A 27,323-nucleotide genomic window follows, 5' to 3' on the forward strand; every position below is an offset into this window, starting at 1 on the left:
TATCTTATTTCTTTCATGGTATCGAGCCACTCTGCTCACGCACTTCTACACTAATTCTTCAATTTTTTTTTTTCACCTCATCTAATGGCTGCCTCATCATCTGTCAATTTTATTGCCCCCAATCTTTGCCAAGTTGTTTCGGCTAATTTGGATGAGACCAACTATCTCATGTGGTTGTCTCAAATTGTTCCAGTTCTCTAGAGTCATGATCTAATGGGCTTCGTGGATGGTTCTCTACCCTGCCCCTCTCAGTTTCTCATTGATGATCAAGGGAAACCAACAACTTCTCTCAATCCTAACATCATTTGATTTTCCTACGTACAGTTCTTTTGCAGAACAAACATAATTTGAATCTGATAATAATATGAATACGGCTGTCCAAGCAAATAAAGCTTGTTGGTTCCCTTTTCCTTCCATCTCTGCCTACTCACACGCTTCTGCGCGCATGCACATGATCCAGACGTTATTTTAAGCAAAAAGTCTGAAGAAGAATCACGATCAATATTGTAATGGACAAACACGACATGAATATCTCCGGCCTGTTTTCTTGTCGTTGAAAAATTAGTAAATCTACTCCAATTGAAGATAAGCACTAGCTAGGATGCAAGACTAGGATATATACGTACAATGAATTAGTGATGGGTGGTTAAATTAAAGGGCTGCAGAACAGCCTGAGGTTACCTGATGGGGCTTCTTTCACATCATTTGAGATTTTTAAGAGCTTAATTAGTATGACAAAAGGAAAACCTCCCACCAATTGATTTTCCCTTTTGAGGGAATGGATAATATTTGACTCACTCTTTGAGTGGATATAAGAATGTGTTAAGTTTATTATTTTTCATCATCTTTTTAATCATTATTCACTTATTATTCTTTTATATAATATCAAACGATGCAGGGAAGATAAGTGCATTAGGATAGTTACTTTAATTTCCAATTAACCTCATGTCACGTAAAAGAATAACGATAATTAAGACAATATTAATGAAAGACATTTTTCTTTAAGATTGTCCCTTCCCTTCCTAGACCGTTGGAATCTTTTACAATTTTTATCCCTCTCTGAACTCCTAGTCATAAACTGGTTACTCTATAGGTGTATAAAGGGAGAAAGTGTGTTGCATATAACTAAGAACACCGGCCGAAAACCAGCAGCTAGAAAGGAAAAGAAGAGATGGAGATTAGTAATAGGAACCACATGATGAGCTCAGTCTCGTCTGTTAAAATCCCAACGATTAAGTTCACCAAGCTCTTCATTAGTAGGGAATTTGTCGACGCCGTTTCAGGTTTTCAGAGTAGGAACATTGTTCCACTGTCTTCCATGTTGTGCTTTGAGCTGTCCTGAAAATAAACACAAAATAGATAGAGACAATATTTAAGTGGTTCGGCAACTTGCCTACATCCACTGAGCGGAAACACTATATTTAAAACAACTCTATCTCAAATGGCACTACACACACTTCTCACTTCACTCTCTCAATGGGATGATTTTCCCTTCATATGACCTCTCCTATTTATAGGAGAGGCTGAACCCATCTCCCTCTAGATTACATTCGTTGGACACAAGCTGGAGATGCTCAATGTCCATTTCACATGCAAGCACATGGAGAAACACAATCATATGAATTGGACACCACCAACACATGGGCACACATAGTGGACGGCACACATGGGGTGGTCCCTCAACATTCCACACATATACGAAGATAGCTAGACTGTCTCACACCAAAATTTCAGACGAAATCTCAATTTCTTTGAAAAAAATAAAAATCGTCATGAATTCGCACATCCTTAACACTAGGCCAATTAATATTCCCTCCAAGGAAACCGAGTCTCCAACCACTAAAACGCACTAAATTTGATAGTCATTAATGGTGATTTAATGATGATATGAACATGCAGAATTGGAATCCCTTGAACCCACAATCAATTTAAATATCTCATTCTCTCAAATCCATCTTGAGTGTTGCGCTCTTGCTCTTTTCATCCCAAGTGGATTGTACCAATTCTTGCATTATTTCCTTGTGTTGGAAAATCTCCCAAGTGTGAATTGGTTGTGGATTTACAGCCACCCACCCCCATCCACCAACCACTCACCCACCCACTCACCATTGGAGGCTCACTTGGTCAAGAAGTGTGGCTATTTGTCCCCCATGGTTTCTCCTATAAAAGGAGACGATTTGTGAAGATTAAATCATCCTCATTGCGGTGAGAGATCAAGGTAGAGGGCTGGGCGAAATATAGGTTCTGGAGAAACCCAGAACAGAGGCCATTTGAGAGGGATAGAGAGTTGTTTATGAGTATTTGTAAAATTGTACAAACATATTGAAAATACTGATTTTCCGCTTTAGTGGACATAGGCAAGTTGCCGAACCACTTAAATATTGTCTCTCTATCATCTTGTGTGATTTTTGGACATGCCGGAGGCACAACAATTGGATCTTCTTAAATCCTGATCTTATAATTGGCCTATCTACAACTTGCAGCAGATCTTTATGACTAGGTCCATTTTGGTACCCATTGAATGACGTAACGAATGAGAAATAATGTTAACGATCTATGGCGTGATACCCGCCCATGATATTTGCCCAATATATCAGTTCCTCTCAGCATTGTAGTGGACTAGAAGCCTTAATAGTCCACATTCCAGTGAAGATTAGAGATGGTCAAGTTATAAGACAAGTCATTCATTCCAATCACACACTCAGTCGATAAAAATAGAGATCAAATTATATGACCAAGATAATTTTGAAAACGTTCTGAGGATTAAAATATTTCATACACTCTATTTTGATTTAGGCATCGGAGGTGTCCCTCACCACACAGAGCCCCTCTTATCTTCTTGGTGTAGGTTGCTGGAGGCCATTTGTAGGAGTAATAAACACGTCCACAACACTTAATTTACTCAACAAAAGATATTTTTATCTTGCAAGATAAATCTTTTGAAATTATTTATTTGATTTTTACGATTAAAAAAACACAAAAAACAACTAATTAATATATATATATATATTAAAAAAAAACTCAAGAAGATTTCTTAATTCAAATGACCATATATAAGGTAGCTAGAGGGACAGATATTCACCCCTAATCGGTTGGGCCAAAGTAACCTTACAGAGGCCTGGGAACACAAAATCAAGCATCCAACAAACAAGGATTACAGAGATATATATCGTGCAAACAACTCCATGGAGATACTACCATGGAATCCAAAACTCTATTAAGTGCAGATTAATCATGTAACTGTCAAGGAGATTAGGGACCTTCCTTAAAAGGATAACTATTCAAGATTATCGCCTATCCAAGGCTTAATATTTAGCACACCCGAGATCATCAAAGAGGATCATGTAGTTACATGATCTCCATCAGTTAAGTAAGCACCTATATTGCTGGTAAGGATAGGCTATTCAAAGTAACTTGGGTGACCCTACTAACTTCATACTTTTCCACCATAAACTCTAACTTAGGCATCGAAGATGTTCCTAACACACCGAGTTGCTACACTTCTTTTGGTGCAGGATGACTAAGATCATCTGTGATGGTATGAAACACGTCCTTAACAATTGGTGTCGTCTATGGGCTCAACCAATAGCATCAGTGTACTTTCCACATGCCTGCTAAGACACGTTCTCAAGGACTTGCAATCAAGAGGCTATCTCAATGAATATGGAGGGGATATTTGTATCGATGGAGGAGCAAATAAAGAAGATGGCATTGGAGATGAAGTATCTCTAGCGAGAGAATGAGACCTTGAGCAAAGAAACTTCGGATCTAGGGAAGGTGCTACATCAAGCCAAAAGAAGCAAACCAAAGCGGAATCACAAAGTGCTTGCAGAATGGCTACCGACAATGAGGATAAGAAGAGGATGCATCATAAGTTATGTAGCATCATAGAAAAGTACGAGGAAATGGCCATGAAGATAGGAGTGTGTTCATCAATCGATTAGTTGCTCAGTGTTAAGGTGATGGTAATGCTATTCCCACCAAAATTCAAGGTCCTGCAAATTGAGATTTACAATGGATCTAAAGATTCGATCAAGCATCTAGAGACATTTAAGCTCATATGACACTTCACGGTTTTTTCAGAGAGATTACATGTCGAGCTTTCCTATTGACACTCAGAGGACTTGCTAGATGATGGTTCAGAGCCTCACAAGCTCTATTGATAGTTTCGATGAGCTAGGCAGGCAGTTCCTAACTTAATTCATGACTAGACACAGGGGAAGGTGGCCTGCTGCATACCTGCTCGCCATAAAACATTGGGAGAACGAGAGTTTGAAAGCTTATCCTTCTCGACTCAACACTGAGCACATGGCGACAGATGACCTAGACAAGAAGATTAAATTGGTGGCCCTCGTGGATGGAATCTAGTTGAAGATTTCATGGCAACATTGTCAAGGAAGACCCAAACCACGTGAGGGAGTTCATGGATCGGGCAAATGACTTCATCAATGCAAAAGACAGTCTCCCAACCCTGACCGCCTCGAGGAAGTCAAAACTGGAGTATGCAAAAGGCCAGCCCAAGGGAACCAATGGCAGGAAAATCTGTGAAAATGAGCCAAAGACAATGAAAGGACAAACTCCCAGGGTTGAAGGGAAGAATTAGAGTTTCACCCCTAGAAACGGTGAAGGGAATATAACAAGGGGTTTGGGATTGCCATCAGCACCTCCCCATGAAATGTCACCAACCGATCTAAAGGGCACCCTATAAGTCGTCCCACAAGCCTCGTCACAATCGTCCAAACGAGCATGCATGTCCTCAACATTTTCAAAGGGCACCTAAACTGGGTTCATGGGAACCACTTGGAACAAATGCAAAGAAATCCAAATAGAAGGTAATCTTAGTTTCATCCTCATCACAACTTGAAGGGATGGTCCTCGACCGCCTAGTAAGGCAGAGTGTAAAGCCAAGGATGACAATGGGGCAAAATGAAGACTAGGTGAGGACATTCGAAACACAGTGCTATTGCCAAATCAACTTCCTCCTGGTCCAAACTATCATCATGGCAGTCCAAACTAGGTGATTCAAGTTGAGTGGATCTGCTAACACTTGATGATGACTGAGCCCACTACCAATAGCTAGAAGCACCAGGTGGCAAATCTACTACTTCAGTCCTGAGAAGTCACAAACCCCCTATCCCCCCTGGGGGGTTCACAAATAGTCTTGCCCTCCATACAAGGATTCTGTCATTTGTCCTTAGGGTAGAGCACTGGATGGCCTCTTTTAGCAATGCGAAATGAATGACTCCCTCAAGAAGTGTTTACCACTAACATGCGACCAATTTGGCGTGACTAAGAGCTAGTCAATATTTTTCTTAGTCAAAAGGGCATCAATTTAAACCTCTTCCTAGTGTCATTTGATCCAGTAATAAATCTTCTTCAAGCGATCTTGCTCCTAGTCAAAAAGAGACAAGGAAAACTCTTGTCATTAGGAACAACTCCCCACACAGCACAAATAGGGAAATCTTGGCGACCTTGCCAGGAAAGAACTCTCAACCACAACCAAAGATGAAAAAGAACTTTTTAAACTTGTTATTGACATGAGAAAAACGGGGTTCCAGGTGGGTTACTCGGTAGTTGGTATGGGAATAGAAGCAACATAGATTGTCATCTTGACATCGTATCCCTTGAGTGTAAAGAAACTCTTTAGCAGTCAAGTCAGGCTAATTGTCTTCGTCAGTACCCAAGACCAAGCAGCATCTCACTCAAGGATCCTCCAAGTGTTATGATGAAGCTGCAAAGGAGCCAAGGCAAGATAATCCAAAATATCTAGAACGAGGTGGCAAAAAGGAAGCCATAACCCATTTGAGACCACACTGGTATACAATGTGACCTTTTCAGCATCTAAGTCAACAGCCCCTCGATAGGCTTCAAAAACTTCCAAGATGACCGAACAGGGACTTCGTCTGAGCAATTGTTGCAAACTAGTGTTACCTCTCAAAATATGGAGGGCTACACATGCTTGAAGTCCCAAGTCTCCTGGGAAATCCCTCGGGATGTAATGAATGTGAAACCTAGAACAAAAAGTAGAAAGTGTTCTTGGATGCCATCAACAACAATTGGGAAAGTAGGAGAAGAAATATTAGGATTTTTCAAAGAAAAGGTAAAAGCAGTAGACAATAGCGAGAAAGAGTTCATGAAGTTGAGGATTAAAATTTAAATAGGAAGGCATTGATGGTTTGACGACTCCTAATAGGAAGGTGACAAGTGTTGCTGGAGAGGAGAAAACTTGTGATCCTCTTTGCAACAAGAAATGTGGGAACAGAGCCATCACACGTTAACCTAAATGGAGGAATGTATACCATCAAAGAAAACTATTGGGAAAAGGACAAAAAGAATGTGTATAATTGAAATGATGCAGAGTAAAGAAGAAAATTCTCATTGTACTCGTACAATAAGAATTTCGTGGGTAACTGGAGGGATAGATATTCGCTCCTCACTAAATGGGCCCAAGACACCTAGAATAGGCCTAGGAATACAGGACCATAAGCTTAGTAAACAAGGAATCGAGAGATATATATCGCACAACCCCATGGAGATATGCCATTGAATCCAAAACTTTATTAACTGCTGATCAACTTCCTCCTGGTCCAAAATATCTATCAAGAAGATCGAGTGCCTTTCTTGAATGGATACCTATCCGAGATTAGTGCCTATCCAAGGCATGATATTCAACATAGCTGAGATCATTAATTGGAGAGGATCATGTAGTTATACAATCTCCATCGATTAAGCAAATGCCTATATAACTAGTAAGGACAAGCGATTCAAGGTATTTAGGGTTAGCCTACTAATTTCATACTTTTCCGCTATCAACTCTGACTTAGGCATAAGAGGCGTTCCCAACACACCTAGCCCCCAAGCTTCTTTTGGTGTAGATTGATTGAGATCATGGTATGAAATACATCCTTTACAGTAGCTATTACTCATTTAGGAATATATGAACCTTAAAATCAATAATGCATGAATTATTCATGAACTACCTCAACTTATTTATATAGATTAACTACTAATACCAAAGCAAAAAGATATCATATCTTTATGGTTGAAGAAATATATAGTACAAATATAGTATTATGTACTAGTTGCATGCATGTGAAATTTGATTTAATGAACGAAGTCTAAGACCTTCATTCTACTAGCAAGGACAAACTACAAAATCATAGGTGTAAAGGGGTTGAATGAGCATTTTAACACAATCATAACTGATTTAGAAAAACAACGTACATATTATTATATCAAAACCTGAAGGCCACTTATCCATAATTTTGAGTTTTGCTATATAGTCACTTTTGCGTACTACTTGCACACTCCACTTATGTGATTGGCCAAATCAGTTATTTTATATTAAAAAAGTGATGAAGCCAACCAAATCAATAGAGTGCGTAAGAAATATACAAAAGTGATTGTACGTAGAGTTTTTGAAAAATAAATTGCAACAATCACACAAGATTTCAATATTTAGGTGGTTCAACTTGACAAAAGGTCTACATCCATTGATTGAGACAATCAAAAAATGTGGAGTATAACAGGTGATAAAAAAAATTACTCAAACTCAAAACCCCAATTCACTCAAGCCTCGTAATCTCACTACAGAGAAACACGCGATTGACTATCTCATTCTAGATATATCTCTTGTTCTCATTGCTATTATATATATCACTCAACTTTCATATATGTTAATATAAAAATAATATGTTGGCATATTCTTGTGATAAATTTTAGTTCAATTAAATTGCGAATATATAGAGTTGAGTCTAGGTTGTGATTGACATAAAGACTGCAAATATTGCAAATTCACAAGACTTGGTGAAATTGACTTTGTCAAAGTAAATCATACAAAACTCTTTATTTCCACATTGTGTTGAGGTAATCTTGGTTGCATTGGAAGGCTAACACAATTATCTACACATTCATATTTTACAAGCATTTTTAGGTTGAAAGGACTACTAGGTACAAATAGCTAGATAATAACTAGACCAAAAAATTGGATAAAAAGCTTGCTCGACTGTTGGCTTATGCGAAAATCCTAAAAGACATAATTTTGCTTGTGTTTAGACTCCGTAAGTGTTCTATTTGAACCCTAAGTATATATAGATTAATATGCACAATTTCTAGGATGTTTAGATTGGAAAGAGTTGTCATTTTTCATTGTACTTTTGAGAGAAAACCCTAAAAGATCCATTGAGCATTCCAGATAAATTCTCTCTTGATAAAAAAATCCTCCATCACTTATTTTGTTGAGCCCATTGGTGAGAAGGTATTCGATAGCCAGAAGGATTTATGGAACTACTATGGTTGCATATATAAGTTTGTGCTCGTGGTGGACAGATAGGCTGGGAGGATTTCGAAAGCTACCTAGGTGCAGAGATGAAATTGGTGCTCACGGTGAAACTATAGAAAGGCTTGTGATCCATAATTGTAAGGGTCCAAAGTTCGAGTGGGATACTCATGGTTTTGCAAGCCCAATCCACACTCAAAGTAGTGTTAGATTTCGAAAATCCTGTTCTTGAAATAAGTTTCCACTTTGTTAGCTAAAATTATTGTGTGTTAATTGTCTCTTGTACTCTCATTGATTTAGTTTATTGTTAATTTAAATTATTGAATATTTGAAAACACCTATTCACCACCTTAGTGTATTTGGGACCTTAACCATAGATTTTTCAATTCAAATAAGAAAGGGTTCACTCCGCTAGCATTCAATTTCTAAGTGTGATACTGCATTAGGTGGTTTAGATTAATAGATCACAATCCCTTTTGTCAGTCCCATACTTTGATGGCAACAAGTATACATATTGGAAAGTTCAAATTAGAAAATTTCTAATGCCAATTGATGAACGGGTGGGGGTGAGCATAGAAAAAGAATGGAAAATAACTACTTCAATTGATGAGGGTGTAGAAATCCCCAAGGTTATCAATAACTGGTCTAAGGATGAAATCAATGAGTGCAATTGGAATAACAAAGGTTTAAATGCAATCTTTATGGCTATTTCTTTTGAAGAGTTTAAGAGATATTGATGTGTGAAATTTCCATAAATGCATTGGTCATGTTAGAGGTCACTCATGAAGGAACTAGCTAGATTAGTAAATATATATATATATATATATAAGTTGTAGATGTTGACCTCTAGGTTTGAGGAAATAAAAATGCTAGATGATGAAAGTGTTTGTATTTGAGTGATATTTGAGATTAAGATAAGATGAAATGAGATGATATGAGTTCTCAAATAAGACCTAAGTTAAAAGATTATTGAACATAGGATAGTTAGAAAGTTAAAAGTACTATGGTCTTTACCAGAGCGCTTTAGAGCTAAGGTCACAAATATATATGAGAGTAAAAATTATTTATACAATATGATGATTGAATATTTTGTAGGACCCCTTCAAATCTATGAATACACATAGCCCTAGCTAAAGAAAATGTCAAAATTGCTCTTAAGACTAGTAAAGAAGAGTCTGCTTAATCATTTGAGAATGATACATAATACAATGAACGCTGAGGATATAGCTCATCATACTAGGAAATTCGTGAAAGCCTCCACACTTTGGAAAGGTAATATCCAAGAAAAGCATAAAAGAGTTTTTGAAAAGGCAAAGGGAATCTCTAGTTCTAATAGTAGAGAGAAGAGCCCTAATAAAGAAACTAGGATGATCTCCAACGATAGTGTGCATGACCTGTGTATACAATTTTGTGAGTGTCATGGATTTGGGCACATTAATCACATTGAGTGTCCTAATTATAGAAGTGTAAATGGAAAAGCAATGAATGCTTCTTTAAGTGACAATCAGTCTGAGTCATATGAAAAAAATGTTAATTTCATGATACGTTGAAAATATCGATAAGATTAATAATACAATTATAAATTTGAATGGTTAAATTCCCATGAATCCAATATTAGCTACGAAAAATAAACTAATCATTTTATAAATTAGAAAAATCAATAGATTTTTACCAAAAACTTAACAAACCATACTTCAGTTTCTCGTGGTCTTTGTAGGTCATATACACTAAAAGAGTTTTGCTGCAATAAGTTGTTATGGTGGAACCCCATTCCAACTTAAAAAAAAAAAAAAACATAAATCATTTTTTAGTATAGCTGATGAGAAAAACTTCCATATTAGCAGTATGTTGAGTGTATAAAAAATAAGATTTCTAAATAAATTTTCTTATACTAAAATTAGTTTTGACTATCCTTCCACAGTAACTAATAATGGAAAGTCCAGAATTTTTATCTATTTGATTAGTAATTAAAAGAAAGTATACAATTATTGATATTGCTATTGTGTATCAATTTGTCCCTGCATTATGCTCTCAAGGCTCCTCTTGAGTAGAGGTATTCTTCTTGTCCTAGTATAGGGCGTACACTTGCAATTTATTTTGTAGATCTGATTCTTCTACTGGCGTAGTGAACGATGGAGGAAAATTTGGAGGAACTTTACAAAAGATTACCTGTTACTAAACAAGAATATGAGGATATTCAGGTAGATAGTCATTTGTTGGAAGATACAGTAATTTGAGGAGGCAAATGTTTAATCATCAAATTGTTAACAATGAAAAAGACCTGGTGACCAGTTAAGACTAGTCGTTTTAGAGATCTAAGATCAATCTTAACACTTGTAGAATTTGAAGATATCGAAGACAAAGATTGACTTATACATGATAGACCCTTGTCTTTTGACAAACATTTGCTGATGATAAAAGGTTGAAGGGAATCAGCAAGTGCACCAAATACGTCCCAATGAAGCTTTGTTCTGATAACTATTCGTGACTTACTGATCATAGCCAGGAATGAATATATAGGAAATCTAATTGGAAAAAAAAAATGGAAGGGCGGAAGAAGTAGATCTTGAGAAAGGAGAGATGGCAAGTGTGAATTCACGAGAGCTGGGGTTTGCAAAGATGTCTCAAAACCTATGCTAAGAGGAAAAAAGATTAACATAGGTTCAACTGAATCTTGTTGCATTCGTTTCTCTTATGAATGTCTTCCAAACATCTGCTACTATTGCGGAAGACTGGGTCATGGCCATCAGGAGTGTGATTTTTGGCAAACAATGAATGACACCTATGAGAAGGAAGGCTTTCCATATGAGCAATGGAGGCATGCTGGCAGTATTGGAGGCAAGGGATGGGAAAGACTAGACCACAAAATAGAAGTTGATTCAACATTTCCAATGGAAGCTCTCGCGAATGACAAAAGGAAACCATCAATCGCGACAAAAATAGGGAGGCATCTTTTAATCAATATCAAACAACAGATTTTATGGGTGGATTAGAACAAGAAATCTGCAACCAAGTTTGGAATTGCCTAATAAAGATGCAGCAAAATCGTATGCATATATTTATTCAAAGGAGCATGGTAACACAAAATCAAGAAGTGGGAATTATCAGATTGAGTTTCAAAATGGGTGAGAAGAAGAGATGACTCAAAATCTAGAGAAGGAGATGGGCACGAGAGAAATTTAAGAGGGTGAACAATGTTCAAAAATGGGCTTGCAAACTAATCACACTAGGCCAATGACTTGGTCTAATGAGTACAATGAGTAGAGCCCAATAGCCATTTTAATTCAAAAGCATGTCTCAATGGGAGGTCGAAGGTGGAAACTTATTCCTAAGGTCTGTACAACAAGAGCCTAGCATTAAACACATCTACATAAAGCAAACAACTGGAAAAGAAGGGAGGTACTAGAGCGTGAAGAAGAAAAGGGAAGATTACCAAAAGGAACCAAACGTGGAGGAAGAAGCATGAAAAGAAGGTGGAGATACAAACAAACACATCGGCGGTGGCTAGTTCCCACTTTAGGAAGTAATGAAAACCTTAAGCTGGAATTCTCATGGGCTTGAGAACCCACAGGAAGTTCGAACACTTCGAGACACTGTCAAGAAGGAAGATCTCGACATCTTGTTTTTATAACAAATCAAATTGAAGGCCCAAGAAAGGGAGAATTGTAAGTATTGATTGGGTTTTGTTAGTTACTTAGCAATAGATTGTGATGGGAGGAGTGGGGTTGTTGCTCTACTACCAAAAATTGATATAAATCTCTGCTCAACTATTCTAAATGTCACATAGATACTTTTAATAAGGAAGATGGATCTAATATGTTGGAATGGTATATTACGAGTGTGTATGGGTGAAACTTAGGATTTAATTCAATATCTATGTAAAATGGGTGAGAAGGCTTGGTTGGTGTTTGGTGTTCTTAATGAAATATTAGACCAGATTGAAAAGTGAGGAGGGAGGAATTGATGAACCCAAGAAATAGATGAATGACTTTAGAGAGGTGCTAGATGACTATGCATTAGACTTAGGATACAGAGATCCAAAGTTTACATGGCGTAATAGAAGAGAAGGAAATTCTAGTATCAGTGAGAGATTAGATAGATTCTTGGCAAACTCACATTTGTGCCAACTTTTTTCAAGAGCAGTTGTCACTCATGGAGTTGAAGACTACTTAGATCATTTACCTATTTGGTTGGAATCAAATGGAGGGCAAAGAAGAGGGAAGAAATTGTTCAAGTTTGAAACTATATGGATAAGGGAGGAGGATTATGAGAAAATTATTAAAGAGTCTTGGTGAAATGGATCTATTAGAAATAGTTTGGGAGAAGTAATGGAGATGATCTTAGGATGTAGTTAGAAATTGGAATATTGGAATCACACGAGCTTTGGAAAAGTCTAACACCAACTTCCAAAAGCAAGGTAGAGACTTAAACAATTGCATGACAGGGATCCCAAATGTATAGAACGAGATGAAAGTGTTTCTATGTGAAATGTGGTTCAAAAGGAAATTATGTGGAGACGGGGCTCAAAGAATTTGTGGCGGAGGGAAGGAGATCAGAGCTCAAAGTTTTTTGATACAAAAGCCTCACAAAGGAGAAGAAAGAATAGAATAAATAAGTTACGCAATGAAACTTGGGAATGGTAGGAAGGGAAAAGTGCATTGTCTTGGATTATTTTCAGGCACTTTTTTCGATTTCTTAACATAGGGTTCCCATGGACCTCTTGGAAAATCTGTCAAGAAAAGTATGCAATTCTATGATTGAGTTATCAAATGTATACATTGAGGAAGAGGTGGCTGAAGAATTGAAGCAGATGAACCCCTCAAGGCCTCTGGACCTGATGATATGGCCCCAATCTTCTTCCAAAAATTCTAACATGTTGTTGGCAAGTCAATCACTGTAGCAGTCTTATAAGCTTTAAAACAATATTGAGTTTCCAAAGTCTCTGAGCCATAACTGATCCTAAAGAAAAAAATCCCTTGTGAAACTGGCAGGTTTTTTGAGTAACTAGTCTATGCAATGTTATTTATAAGCTCATTTCAAAAGTGATTACCAATAGATTGAAAAAAGTACTTTATTTTATTATCTCTAATTATCAAAGTGCTTTTGTTCATGGAAGACTCATAATTGATAATGTACTTATAGTTGAAGGAGGACTATATATCATTGAAATTAGATATGAGTAAAGTCTATGACCGTGTAGAGTGAAATTTTTGGAGGTTATTATGCATAAGCTTGATTTATAAAAAAACTGATTAGTCTGATTAGGCAGTGTGTGAAAATAGTTTCTTTATTTGTCTTGATTAATGGAGAACCGAAAAGGCCTATTGTTCTAAGCAAAGGCTTGAGGCAAGGTGATCTCCTTTCCCTTTATTTCTTTTTTCTTTTCTTTTTTTTCTTTTCTTTTTTAATTTTTATGCACTGATGGACTTATATCTTTATTGAAAAAAGCATAGGGGTAATCATATAGTTTCAGGTATTAAAATTTGTAGAGGAGCCCCTAAAATAAATCATCTGCTTTTTACAAATAATAGTGTTTTTTTTCGTAAAGCAGATATTGAGGAAAACATAAATGTGCAAATGTTGTTTAATAAATATGAGATTGCTTTAGGCTAGAAAATAATTAGAGAAAACACCTCCATGGTTTTTAATAAGATTGTGCCATCTAAAGTAAAAGAAGAAATCATGCTTTTGTGGGTTGTTAACAGTGTTTAACAATATCAGAAGTATTTAGTAGGAGTGGGCTCCGACTTCGACTGAGTCGAAATGCCCACCTTCTACCTCCAACTCCGACTTAAGTCGGATGTCAAAACCACCTCTGACTCCGATTGGAATCAGAGTTTGACTCCAATTAGAGTTTTTAGAGTCAGAGTCAGGATGTTGGAGGTGATTGCAAAAATACCCATTACCCATAAAAACAAAAAAAAAATCCAACGGTGAAGTCACTGAAGTGGAGATTAGCTCCTACGAACTATGAAGTTGTCGAAGCGAAATGAAGATCAAACCAAATCACTAGAAGCTAAAAACAAGCAAGATACGCAAAAATAAAAAAATCAAGAATTGAGCTTCTATCCCAATCCCAGCTCTGCCACGTCCATCTCATGCCATTGATAAGATATTATGAAGAGTTGAAGACCAACATGAGATGATGAACCTTGGCTCATGGGGCTCTTCATGAGCATCTCCACAAAACAAAAGCCCCACCTCTTCGACTTTTCCATGGAAGTCGCATCTCAAGAATTGCATCAGTGCCACCAGTTGTGCCGTTGGCTGGAGTATCTTCAATCTTCATAGTGGTTCGAAAAAGAGAGGAAATGGGTGGAGGCACTAGAGGGGGAAGAGATGAGCAGAAATGTGTAGGGTTAGGGAAAGAGATGAATTTATACCCTATTAAAAAGGGCATCGTTTAAGGTTTTCTAAAACAAAAATTACAAAATGTGAAATGGGGCATGAGGGACTTGAACACAAGTTCTTTGAAAACCAAAACCGAGCCTCAACCATTAGGCCACTTGGCTCTCTAAAGTTTATTTTACAATATATAATATATAAGGTATAAATAGTCGGAGTTTGGAGTCAGAATCTAGAGCCAACAAGGCCTCCAGACTCTGACTCTGACTCCGAGTTCCGAAACCTCCAACTTAGTTGGAGTCGAAGGGTCATCGAAGCTCGGACGGAATCGGAATATTGAAAAGTTTGCCCACCCCTAGTATTTAGGCTTACCTCTTGTAGTAGGCAGATAGAAAACCCAAGCCTTTTCAGAAATTATGCATATAGTCTCACAAAAATTATAGAGTTAGAATGAACAAATGATATCTCAAGGTAGAAAGGAAATGCTTATAAAAGTTGTAGCCCTCTCAATCCCCACCCATTATATGAGTTGTTTCTTACTACTTGGTACTCTATGTTCTAAACTAAAAGTTATGATGACAATATTTTGGTGAGGTCAAGAAAAGAATGAGAGAAAGATACACCGGATTAGTTGGAATAAAATGTCTGAATCCAAATTCAATGGTAGATTAAACTTTAAAGATTTGAGGACTTTTAATATGGCTCTCTTGACTAAATAGGGCAGAGAATTTTGCAAGAGGAAGGTACTATGATGCGTAGAATTTATAAAGCATAGTATTTTACAAAAGTGAACTTCTTTGATTATGTTTTGGGGAATAACCCCTCATATGCATGGACAGAAATTTGGGAAGCAAAAAGTGGCTAATCCATGGATGCAAATGGAGGATATAGGAGATGGAAAGTCTTTTAATAATTGGATCCCGGGCCACCAAGCTCTAAAGATGGAGATCAGTAATGTAAATGAAGAAAATAAAGAGCATACTTTTGATAGTTTTATTGATAGCAATACAAAGTGGTGGAATGTTGAGAAGGTTAGAGTTCTATTCAATCCAAATATTGCAGCAGAAATTTTGAGGATCATAATTTGCCTTGGGGAGCAGCAAGACAAGTAAACATGGACACTAGAAAAAAGTGGAAGACTTAGTGGTAGAAGTGCATGTAGATTATTCAGAGATAAGAAAAAAAGATAATCCAGGAGAGTCTTCTAATGCCAGGAGACAACAAGCCCTCTGGAAGGCTCTATGGAAATTTAAACTCCTAACAAAGTCAAGGTATTTGCATGGAGATAAAGAAGGGTTGCCTACTCAATATAATCTCAGCAGGAGAAAGATAAATGCTAAAAAGAGAAGTTTCTCCCACAAATGATTAGAAGATCTCCCACATGCATTGTTTTAGGCTACGTTTGGATGTTGAAATGAGTTGAGTTAAGTCTAAATAATAGTATTTTGTATGTCTCATTGATATGAGTTTAACTATTTTAGGTTGAGATAAATTCAACTTTTTACATGCCTCGTTTGGATGTTGAGCTAAATTGAGTTTTTTTACTAATAGTATTAAACTGAGATGGTGAAGTGAGTTTTATAGGGTTATCTAGTGTCTAAATGTGTTTAAACGCTAAGATGAGTTTAAAAGTATTTATGGAAAGTTGAAAAAGGTTGTTTGTCCTACATGTAAAGAGGTGTTGAGTTAAAAAAAGATAGTGGATCCCACGTGTAAAGAGATTTTGAGTTGAGATGAGTAGTTTAGTGATTTGAGAATTGGGTTTTTAAATGTTAAACTCAACTTAAAATTAGACTAAACTGAGTTGATTAACAAGTTCCAAATAGGGCGGTTGAAATATATGAAGTAGATTGAGATAAGTTTTTTTTTAATAGAAAATTGAAAAATTAGTAATTCTCATTAATTATTAATTTGAGATGAGTTGAGATGATTGATTTAATTTGCCCGATATGCTTTGAGTGTTGAATGTTTTGAAATGAAGTGGGATCATTCTCTAAGACTTTATTTCTCAAGCTATATGACCTGATAAAAGGTTGTACTTTACAATCAATTATATTTGTTTTCCCATAAATAAAAAATTAAAAAAAGTATACAACGGCACTCTCGTTGTCCACGGGCATACATATTCAACAAATGCAACCTTCTAATTTCCTCGGCCGGTCAAACTTAGATAATTTTCAAACGCAGCTCGGGCACTCAAGTCTCTTGCTCATAACATATTATAGTACCATTAAGTGCCCTATGTAACTCAAATATAATTATAAGTGCCTATATATATACCTATATATGTATCCATATTGTGAATCTGTGAGTCGCAAATAACTAAAGAACTCCATTAACCTAACAACCTACACGCAAGGCAGAGACAGAGGCAGATGTCAGAGGTACTAAATATGGGGAGTCGCTGCGATGGTAGCTCGGCTGCCTCTTTCGTGAAGAACCCGACGATTAAGTTCACCAAGCTGTTCATCAACGGAGAATTCGTTGACTCCATTTCAGGTTTTTAGCTTTCTACATCTCTCTATATATCTATATATCTACTTCTCACCATATCTCTTTATAGATTTTCCTGGTTATATATTCATCCCTCTCCTAGTTAATTTCTTTCTATTTTTAAGCCCAACTTTATTTGAGAAATCATTTATTCCAAAAGGTTAAGTTTTTTTTTTTTTTTTTTTTTTTTTTTCCCAATTAGATCTATACATTTTGATTCGGGTTGCTAACTCAACGGTAGAGTACTCGGCTTTTAAGTGCGAGTAGCATTTTTTACATATTTGTATGAATTAACAGATTTGTTGATACCATCGGTAGAGCTTTGTAAGATTGATCTGAGAGGAAGGAATGAAAAAAGCAGCATGTTGTATTAATTATTAATGGAGAATTTTGAGAATATTTTATTCGTATCTTATCGGGTTGATACAAAACTTGTTTGAATTCTTGACACGGAAAAAAAATTAGAAAAAAAGGATTAAAGTTGAATTAAGTGAATAAATAGATAGAGCCCTTTGGCTCCAATTCTAGGGAAACAAAAAAAGCCATTTTTATTTGTATATCCATTTTTACAGATTGTTTCAAATGGTCAGATGATATTATCCTAAAATAATACTTTACATAAAAATGAATAATCTATTACTATGTTTATTCCTCGTTGCATTGAACTATTTAAATTCTAATTCAATCAAAAATTTAGAGAGTTCTATCGAATTTTTAAACATCTATATTTTTTTTCTTTTCAATATATCCAAATAAATGTGAAGTTACTAGAGATAGAGAAAATTTATTTATAAGTCTTATTTTTTATACACCCAACATATTATTTAATGTGTAGGCTTTTTGCATTAGTTATGCTAAAAATTATTAGTGTTTTGATGTTTTTAAAATTATAATGAATTTCACTAGAAGTAATATATGATTAACAAAACTGTTATATAATATATATATATATATATATATATATCTACTTATATATGGCAGTATTCGTGAAAGCCGACTGATCTGTCCCTAGCAATGATATTTCCACTTAGTGTCGTTTTCACACTAGTTCAAGAAAGTCACAACTTTGTCGTCATTGATCACATGGGGTACTCCAACAGTAGCTATCATTCTTATCTTCAATAATTTTAATTGCTAAAGTCTCATGAGTGACTTTTCAAAACTTAAAATGACAACAGGAAAGACGTTCGAGACAATAGATCCAAGAACAGGAGAAGTGATTACCAAAATTGCAGAAGGAGACAAGGAAGACGTTGGGTCGGCAGTGAAAGCTGCACGCCAGGCATTCGACCATGGTCCCTGGCCTCGTTTACCCGGCTATGTATGTACTACTCTCTCTTATCCTTTATCTCATGCCTGACGTCAAAAGCAGGAGTTTTTTATATTTTAAATGTAGGAAGTCAATAACCTTCTGCCAAGCAAACATAAACATCGGATATAATAATAGAATACGTAAATTTTGCACCTTTTTTTTTAAAGAAAACAAATTTATTATTAAAATGTAATTAAGATTATGGTTGATCAACAATGACGTAATTTTAAATATTCTATAAATAATAATAAAATAAATATTAAATAGTAATAAGAAGTAGATAAAAAATAATAATAAATAGTAATATAATATTTTCAAAAATCTCCATTATCTAAAAATTTAAGTTGATAGGAAGAGATAAAATTTATTATTTATTTTATGTCTTAACATTACATGATTTTTGTAGGAATCAAGTTTTGAAATTGGATAATGCTAGGGGACCGCCCGACATGTGCTATACACAGGGTGTACTCCCTAGTATTTTTCTTTTTCCTTTTAAATATATTTTAAACATCTTTAAGCATTTAAAAAAATACATAACTTTACTGATAATTATTTCCTTAACCAATAATTAAAAAAAAAAATAGCAAAGTGGTAACTTTGAGGGGCAAACTCATGGGGTCAAGTATCATTTTCCTTTAAAATTTATGTTCCAAATCAAATTATATCATGTAGATGGTGTGTGGTGTAAAGGCTTTCAAATAGAATTATTTTTTAAAGAATCTTCTATCCACAAATAATTTTTATTTGGATTCCCACCCTTTTCACAAAACCTTGAGAACTAAGAAGTAACTCTCAAAAGTTTTTAAAGATTTCATAAAATTTATTTGAGCTTATATCTAAAAGTTTTCAAAGCTTTAATAAATTTAATTTGTGCTTATAATCAGGGGAAAGGTTTATAGATATGTCCTGTTAATGACTGAAGGAATTAACAGGATCGATTTATTTGTTTGTCGCAATTGATCGATCTTCTCTTTCACTTATTAATTAACAGATCCATCCATTATATATGGTTCATTGATGTAAGCCGAACCCCAAAAATTTTCAGATAAGAACATGACAAAAATAATCCTGGGCCTAGAAGAGAATAGATCTTCCACTGATTAAACGCACCAAAGTATTCTTATGATGAAAATAACTTAACTTTTATGCATTTTGTTGTACCTTAAAAAGAAAAACTTCGTGGGATGTAGCCTTTTACATGCTTTCATGAGTTTTAGTACATGCACCAGTAAGATCATAAGGTTCCATAATTAAAGATTGGCAAAATTCTAGGATGTCACTTCGTATCTCTATCATTAATTACAATTGATTGAATGATATTAATTGACGTACGCGCGTTGATGATCATTGATTTTGTACAAGGCCTAGAACTTTATCGTGTCAATTAGTTATACAGTTTAAATTATGATAATTAAAAAAATATATTGTTATAATACGATTTTTTTAATATTAATTTTATTTTGAAATTATAAAAATTTCAAATTTTTTATTTTATTTTATATGAAAATTTGATAAAATTGTAAGAGAAGATGAGATAGTTTAACCAAATTAGGCCTAAAAGTGCAAATTGCAATGAATTTGTAGTGAAAGTCTTGTAACGAACTTATAACATAAACAAACTTACATAAATTACGAACTTATGTAACTCTCATGTAAATAATCATTTCTTTTCGTATTTGGTGGGGCGCTTTTGTAGGAAAGAGGAAGGATAATGAGGAAATTCGCGGACTTGCTCGAAGAAAATTTAGAAGAATTAGCTGCCTTGGAAACAATTGACTGTGGGAAGTTGTTTAGTGTCTCCAAGAACATGGACATTCCAGGTGCAGCAAGTTCACTCCGTTACTATGCTGGTGCAGCTGATAAAGTTCATGGTGAAGTACTGAAAATGTCCCGTGAACTTCATGGATACACTTTGCTCGAACCTATTGGAGTCGTGGGCCACATTATCACTTGGAATTTCCCCACCACCTTGTTCTTCATGAAGGTTAGCCCGGCTTTAGCTGCCGGGTGCACTATGGTCGTCAAACCTGCTGAACAAACTCCTCTGACAGCTCTCTATTATGCTCATCTTGCTAAGCTGGTAATTAACGGTGTATGAAAAATATTATAGATGTTCTTCTTACTGCATGCCAAACGCCATTATTATGCCTTATAGTGGCCTTTCCGGCCTCATGTGAAGTACTACTACAACTTTTCTTTCCACCTATCCATTTTTTCCCTCTTGTCAATTAGGCTGGCATCCCTGATGGAGTGCTCAATGTTGTAACTGGATTTGGACCAACCGCTGGGGCTGCCATAAGTTCTCACATGGACATCGATGCGGTGAACAATTCTTAATCTTTGCAAGTATTTTGAGTATATCTCGTGGCCAACTTTATGGCTTTAATTTGCAGATAAATATTCTTGAATCTGATATATGCTTGTACTCAATCTATCAGGTCAGTTTCACTGGTACGACAGAAGTAGGACGTAAAGTAATGAAAGCTGCAGCAGAAAGTAATTTGAAAGTTGTTTCACTTGAATTAGGCGGCAAGTCACCCCTTATAATTTTTGATGATGCCAACATTGATATGGCTGCTGAGCTTGCTATCATGGGCATTCTATTTAACAAGGTAAAATAGTTTTTATTTGTTTGGTGTTTTAACAAATTTGCATTTTAGAAAGCTATTTTATATAAAAATGTCTCTCAAACGAATTTTTTTCTAATAGATATATGTATATATGTTTGCAGGGAGAAGTATGTGCGGCAACGTCTCGTGTTTATGTTCAAGAAGGGATATATGACGAGGTTGTGAAGAAATTAGTGGAAAAGGCAAAAGCTTGGGTAGTTGGGGATCCTTTTGATCCTAAAGCTCAACAAGGACCCCAGGTATGATGTGAATTGCTTTCGGTTTTTTTTTTTTTTTGGGAGGAGAATATAAAGGAACATAATATAACAAACCATGCAGCTAACAATAACAAGAAAGTATAGAATCCAATTCCTGGAATTGAAGCCCGGAATCCCATGCAATAGAACTGCGAAGGACCCAAGCAAGTAGTAATAATAATAACAATAACATGTGGCAAGCCGCTTGTTTTATTTGAGCAGTTTTGCAGGTCGATTTGAAGCAGTTTGAAAGAATTCTTTCATACATTGAGCAAGGCAAAAGAGAAGGAGCAACCCTTTTAACTGGGGGCTCCATTGCTCGGAAGCTGGGCTATTACATTGAGCCTACAATTTTCGCTGACGTAAAGGTATATACTTGAATATATTCTTACTAAAGACTAATCATGATCATTTAATTTTTATTTTAACAATGTCTGTCTTTCCTTCTAATTTGCTGTTATTCTTGCCGACTTGCTCAGGAAGAAATGCTCATAGCGCAGGATGAAATATTTGGACCAGTTTTGGCTCTTGCAAAGTTCAAGTGAGTACAATTTTCAGTCAAATCTATTCACAAATTTCGATATTGAAATGAATGTACCATAATGAGCGAAATGGTTGTTACCTCCAAGTTTTTATTTTCATTCTCCTAATTATTTTTAGAGATACCCCTTGGCTTGATAAAAGCGCTCTCTATTTTGGCTTATGATCTCGTGAATAATTACGTACAGAACAATTGAGGAGGCGATTAAGAGGGCCAACAGCACTAGATATGGCCTAGCAGCTGGCATCGTGACGAAGGACATAAATGTGGCTAACACCGTCTCAAGATCAATCCGTGCAGGCACCATTTGGATAAACTGCTATTTTGCTCTCGACAATGACTGCCCATTTGGTGGGTATAAGATGAGTGGTTTCGGAAAAGATTTTGGAATGGATGCCCTTCACAAGTATCTTCAAGTGAAGTCGGTTGTCACTCCCCTTTATAATACGCCCTGGCTTTGAATCAACACTTCTTCGGGCCCTCCTAGCTAAATCTGGAAAATACATAAACCCTCCATTTATTAACGTCATGTGCTGACCAAAATACAATAATAAGTACAATAACGTGTAATAAATGGAAGTTACGTATACTTTTAATGGCTCGAAGGGTTTGTGTTAATGCAGCGAGTTCAATATCTTAGCTTCTTTGTTTTGTCATATACACCTTGTCAAGTGCTGCATATATAGTTTGTCAAGTGCTGCATAAAAAGCGAATACTTTATTTTATGTGCTGCTACATTGTGTTTAATTCCGTAAAATTTCGTCACTGCTCGTGGAAAAGATCATATCCAGCTTGTACAACCACACCATTACAGCTATATATAGCTGTAATGGTGTCACTACAAGAAAAATCACCTTTTGCAAGGGAAAATTTTGTTGCAAATAGTCCAATATTTCTCATTGTAAAAAAGTATTTGCTACTCTCACAAATAGAAAAGTATATCCAAACCGTGGTTTTTTCGTTGCAAGTAACTACTTTTAACCATGAAATTTAATCGTTACAAATAAATTTATTGTCATTGCATGGCTACTGTCCTGCAAAATATATGTTTATTTGCAATAAAATATACATTCGTTGCAATTAAATATTTTTATTAGATTGCTGTAATTAAATATGTTTATTTGCAAGGAAATGTAAATTTCCGTTACAAATAGCTATATATTTGTGAAGAAAAAAAATTATCTTCTGCAAATATATTTCGCTGCAAATAGTCAATAAGGACTGATTCAATTGTGACAATGTTTAAAAATGAATCCACCATAGACAATATACAAATAATTAATAATATTGATATTGATAAAACATTACATGAGCAATTAAGACAATTAATGGCTCATATCACCCAAAAGAGTAATAAAATTAAACTAGAATTATTATTTATTTTTTAAAAACTTTTTATTAAAAATCATCGCTTATGACGAAAGAAAACCATGGAGAAATTGAGATACCTGAGACAAACAAATAAACAATCAATCCATCCCATGCATAACTCCCCACTCTAACTAAAACAAATAGAAGCCAAACCCATTTTATCCAATTTATACAAACCTTGACCTCCTAAGTTAACTGGTCCACTTCTCTATAGAGTTTATTCTCCCCCACAACACCTCTACATGCTAAAAAAATCAGCCACCTTATTTCTCTCTCTAAAACAATGATTAATAGAGTAATCAAAATCAACTAATAAAAGCATCAAATTAATCCAAAAAACCCAAAGGTTCCACACTGTACAGACTTTAGACAAAATCCATGACACCACCACCATCGAATCACATTCAATGTCAATGTTCTAATAACCCATCTACTGGCACCACGTCACACCCTCTAACATTGCCCTTAATTCAGCTTCAATATTGGAGCAATGCCCAAAAGATTTTGAGAAAGCAAACACCAACCTCCCAGTATTGTCCTGAAGCACCCACCTCCTTCACTAGGACCTAGGTTCCCCAAGCTACTTCCATCTAAATTCAACTTGAAACAACCTAGATTTGGTGAGGATCATCGCACCACTTGTAGTGTTCAACATTTCGGCACCACTAACGGGACCTCCAGACGGGCCAAAATGAGGTTATCAGCCATCGAGAACCTGCCAACTTTGTGCATATTTCTAGCCACCACTCTTATCCAATATTTAATGAAATTCCACACGGCATTGCGGTTCTCTAGCTTATCTTCCATTCGGGGCGAGGCAATGAGGTTCTCTAGCTTATCTTCTGTCCGGGCGAAGCAACGACGATGCCATAGCCTCCATACAACTATAGATGGGATTAAACCCAGAACAATACCAAAATTATTCTGTCAGGAAGCTCGATTGAACCATGCTTGAGTTCTCATATGCCAACTTAGTAGATGATCAAATGAGATGCCAAGCTCCACCGACACCTTCCGCCACACCCCTTGAGCAAAATCACCCATGTTTAAAACATGCTCCAGGTCCTCCTCAAGCCTCACTTCACAACAATTGCAGTAGCAAACCATTGGGATACCAAATTTTTGGGCTTGTGCATCCATCGATAAACAATTAAACGCTGCTCTCCACATACAAATGGCTAACTTAGATGGAAGCCATTTGTTTCATATCCCTTTTTCCCAACCAAAATTCTGCCATCTCACTCGGATTAACTCCATGTCGATTTAGTAGAAAAAACACCATGCTTATCGAGGCGCCATATCAAGACATCTTTAGCATCCTTTAAGGTCCCCACAACTGCCATAACCTCTGTTGCCAATGGCCTACCAAGCATGCTCTGCAATCAATCCACATCCCACCCATTGAAAATCATCAAATCCTTCACTCGGATCGTAGTCTATATAACATTATCAATTGCTTCAAACAAGGCCCTTTCACCCAGGAATTTATAGTACCATAGGGAAATATTGCATTCTCTTACCTTCCATCTTGAATTTTGTATTAAACTAGGAAGCTCCTCAACAATTCCCTTCCAAAAAACAAAACTAGCCCTGCACTCTAAGTTCATAACAACGTGACCGTGCTTTAAGTATTTTGCTCGAAAAAACATTACCCATAAGGTATCCTGATGTTGTAAATACCAACCAAATCTCATAAAAAGGGATCTCTGCACTTCACCAATATCATGCACACCTACCCACACCCTCCTCCATCGGCACACACATTTTCTTCCAGGGCCTTAATTTTCGCTTACCCGTACCGCCCTGATCACCCCATAAAAAATATGCAAACAATGAATGCGACCTCTTTATCATGCATTTTAAGAACAGATAGGAGATGAATTGGAATACTGGAGAGAACGTACCATAACCAAACCAATCTACCACCTTGCGACAACAACCTGTTCTTCCACCCTGCCAGTTTCTTAGAGACCCTCTCAATTAATGGTTCAAAATGAGAAATTTTTAGACGACCATTTACAATCAAAGCACCCAGATAATTAAAAGGAAAACTACTTGCCAGTTTCCTAAATGCCTGTCTCATTCAAGATCTCCCTAGTCCGACGCAGAGCCAAATGTTTGGAAAAAAATAAAGTGGACTTGTCATAATTGACCAATTGACCAGACCACCTCTCATACAATTTTGATGGTTTCCAACAGACTCCAGATTGACCATTTTCAAGCATTGGCAAACACCACTACATCATCAGCATAAAGAAGATGTGAGACATTCGGAGCATTGGTTGGATGAGAGAACAACCCGATTTTCCTCTCTACCACTTTCGAATTAATCAATCAAGTCAACACTTCCTGCATAATAATGAAAAGATACGAAGACAATGGGGTCCCCTTGTCAGAGTCAGCGAAAATGGAGCTGAACCAAACGTGAGCTCAGCGTAAATGGAGGAAAACAGAGCAAAAGGCAGAGACGACGTGAGAGTAAATGTGGAAAATAATTCTGTTGTATTTCACGTGACTACTGTGATGTACAGTAAAAGAATATATAGAAGGAAAGGCCTAGTGCTCTATAAGGTAAAAGACTAATCTATCCTAAAAAGCTATACAAATTTCAATATACATGCCAGTGAGGTGGTAGAGAAATGTTATCCTGTAATATCCCCCCTCAAGATGGAGCATAGATATTTTCTATCTCCATCTTGGATAACAAAGAGAAAAACTGGGATGAAGGAAGAGCCTTGGTGAACACATCCGCAAGCTGAGAAGTTGATCGAATGGAACATGGGAGCAGAAAACCAGCTTGAATCTTGTCGCGGATGAGGTGACAATCCAACTCGATGTGTTTGGTGCGCTCGTGGAAGACGGGATTCTTGGCAATATGCAGCGCGGCTTGGTTGTCACAGTACAAATTAATTGGCAAAGAATGTAAGATAACCACTGTAATTCACAAGAGGTCGAGGCCATGGCCCTATATTCGGCCTCAGCAGAGCTTCAGGATACAACGGACTGCTTCTTCGATCGCCATGATATGAGTGAATGACCAAGGAAGACACAAAATCCTGTAACAGAGCGACGGGAGTCAGCACATGATGCCCAATCAGAGTCGGAATATGCACGAAGAGGAAAGCTGGAAGGGAAAATTAAGCCTTGTGCAGGAGCATTCTTGATGTAACGTAGGACTTGATGAGCTGCATGCATGTGTGTTGTTGTAGGAGCTGACATGAACTGGCTCAAGTGTTGAACAGAGTAGCAGAGATCAGGCCTAGTGAGAGTGAGATAGAGTAGTCTACCAACCAGGTGGCGATAAGGAAGTGGATCCGAGAGAGGTTCTCCATGTGTTTTACTGAGTTTAAGGTTCTGATCCATGGGAATTTTGATAGGCCGAGTGCCCAGAGTGCCAGAATCTGCTAATATGTCAAGTGCATATTTGCATTCACAAATGGAAATTCCCTTGGAAGAACGAGCTACTTCAATGCCGAGAAAGTAGCGAAGGTCGCCAAGGGACTTGATTCAAAAGTGGTCATTGGGGAAAGCTTGTAGAGCATCAACAATTTGCATATTTGAGCTTGCCACAATAATGTCGTCGACATAAACAAGCAATGCAGTGAAAGAGCCATTTTTCAGTTGAGTGAAAAGGCTATAATCAGCTCTAGATTGCTGAAAACCAAAGTCAAGTAAAGCATTAAAAAATTTCTGGTACCATTGCCGAGAGGCTTGTTTCAAGCCATAAAGACTTTTGTTTAATCGGCACACTTGAGAAGGAGAACCCTTAGAAAAACCAGGTGGCATGCACATGTAAACTTCTTCGTCTAAGTCGCCGTGAAGGAAGGCATTTTGAACATCGAATTGCTTGAGGATCCAGCCTTGAATGGATGCAGCGGCTAATAAGGTGTGAACTGTGGCAAGCTTAGCCACGGGTGAGAAAGTTTCAGTGTAGTCAAGTCCTTCTTGTTGGGTAAAACCTTTGGCGACTAACCGCACCTTGTAGCATTCAATGCTGCCACTGGAGTGATATTTGATCTTGAACATCCATTTACAGCCTATAGCATGTTTACCAGGAGGTAAATCAACAAGAGACCAAGTGTTATTGAGTTCGAGAGCAACTATTTCAGATCGC

At 36.6% G+C, this 27,323-nt stretch overlaps 1 protein-coding gene across 1 annotated transcript; it reads left to right on the forward strand.

Moving 5' to 3' along the window:
* Nucleotides 1-16,798: 16,798 nt before the first annotated feature.
* On the forward strand, nucleotides 16,799-22,477 carry LOC122308501 (aldehyde dehydrogenase family 2 member C4-like). The gene is made up of 9 exons (XM_043121859.1): nucleotides 16,799-17,122; nucleotides 18,295-18,437; nucleotides 20,128-20,511; nucleotides 20,664-20,753; nucleotides 20,870-21,043; nucleotides 21,163-21,300; nucleotides 21,528-21,665; nucleotides 21,777-21,838; nucleotides 22,026-22,477. Exons 1-9 carry the CDS (start codon nucleotides 16,999-17,001, stop codon nucleotides 22,297-22,299), a joined length of 1,527 nt encoding a protein of 508 aa, XP_042977793.1. The 5' UTR covers nucleotides 16,799-16,998; the 3' UTR covers nucleotides 22,300-22,477.
* Nucleotides 22,478-27,323: the final 4,846 nt, after the last annotated feature.

The sequence above is a fragment of the Carya illinoinensis genome, chromosome 4 (assembly GCF_018687715.1).
Source record: "Carya illinoinensis cultivar Pawnee chromosome 4, C.illinoinensisPawnee_v1, whole genome shotgun sequence".
In the NCBI taxonomy this organism is placed as follows: domain Eukaryota; kingdom Viridiplantae; phylum Streptophyta; class Magnoliopsida; order Fagales; family Juglandaceae; genus Carya; species Carya illinoinensis.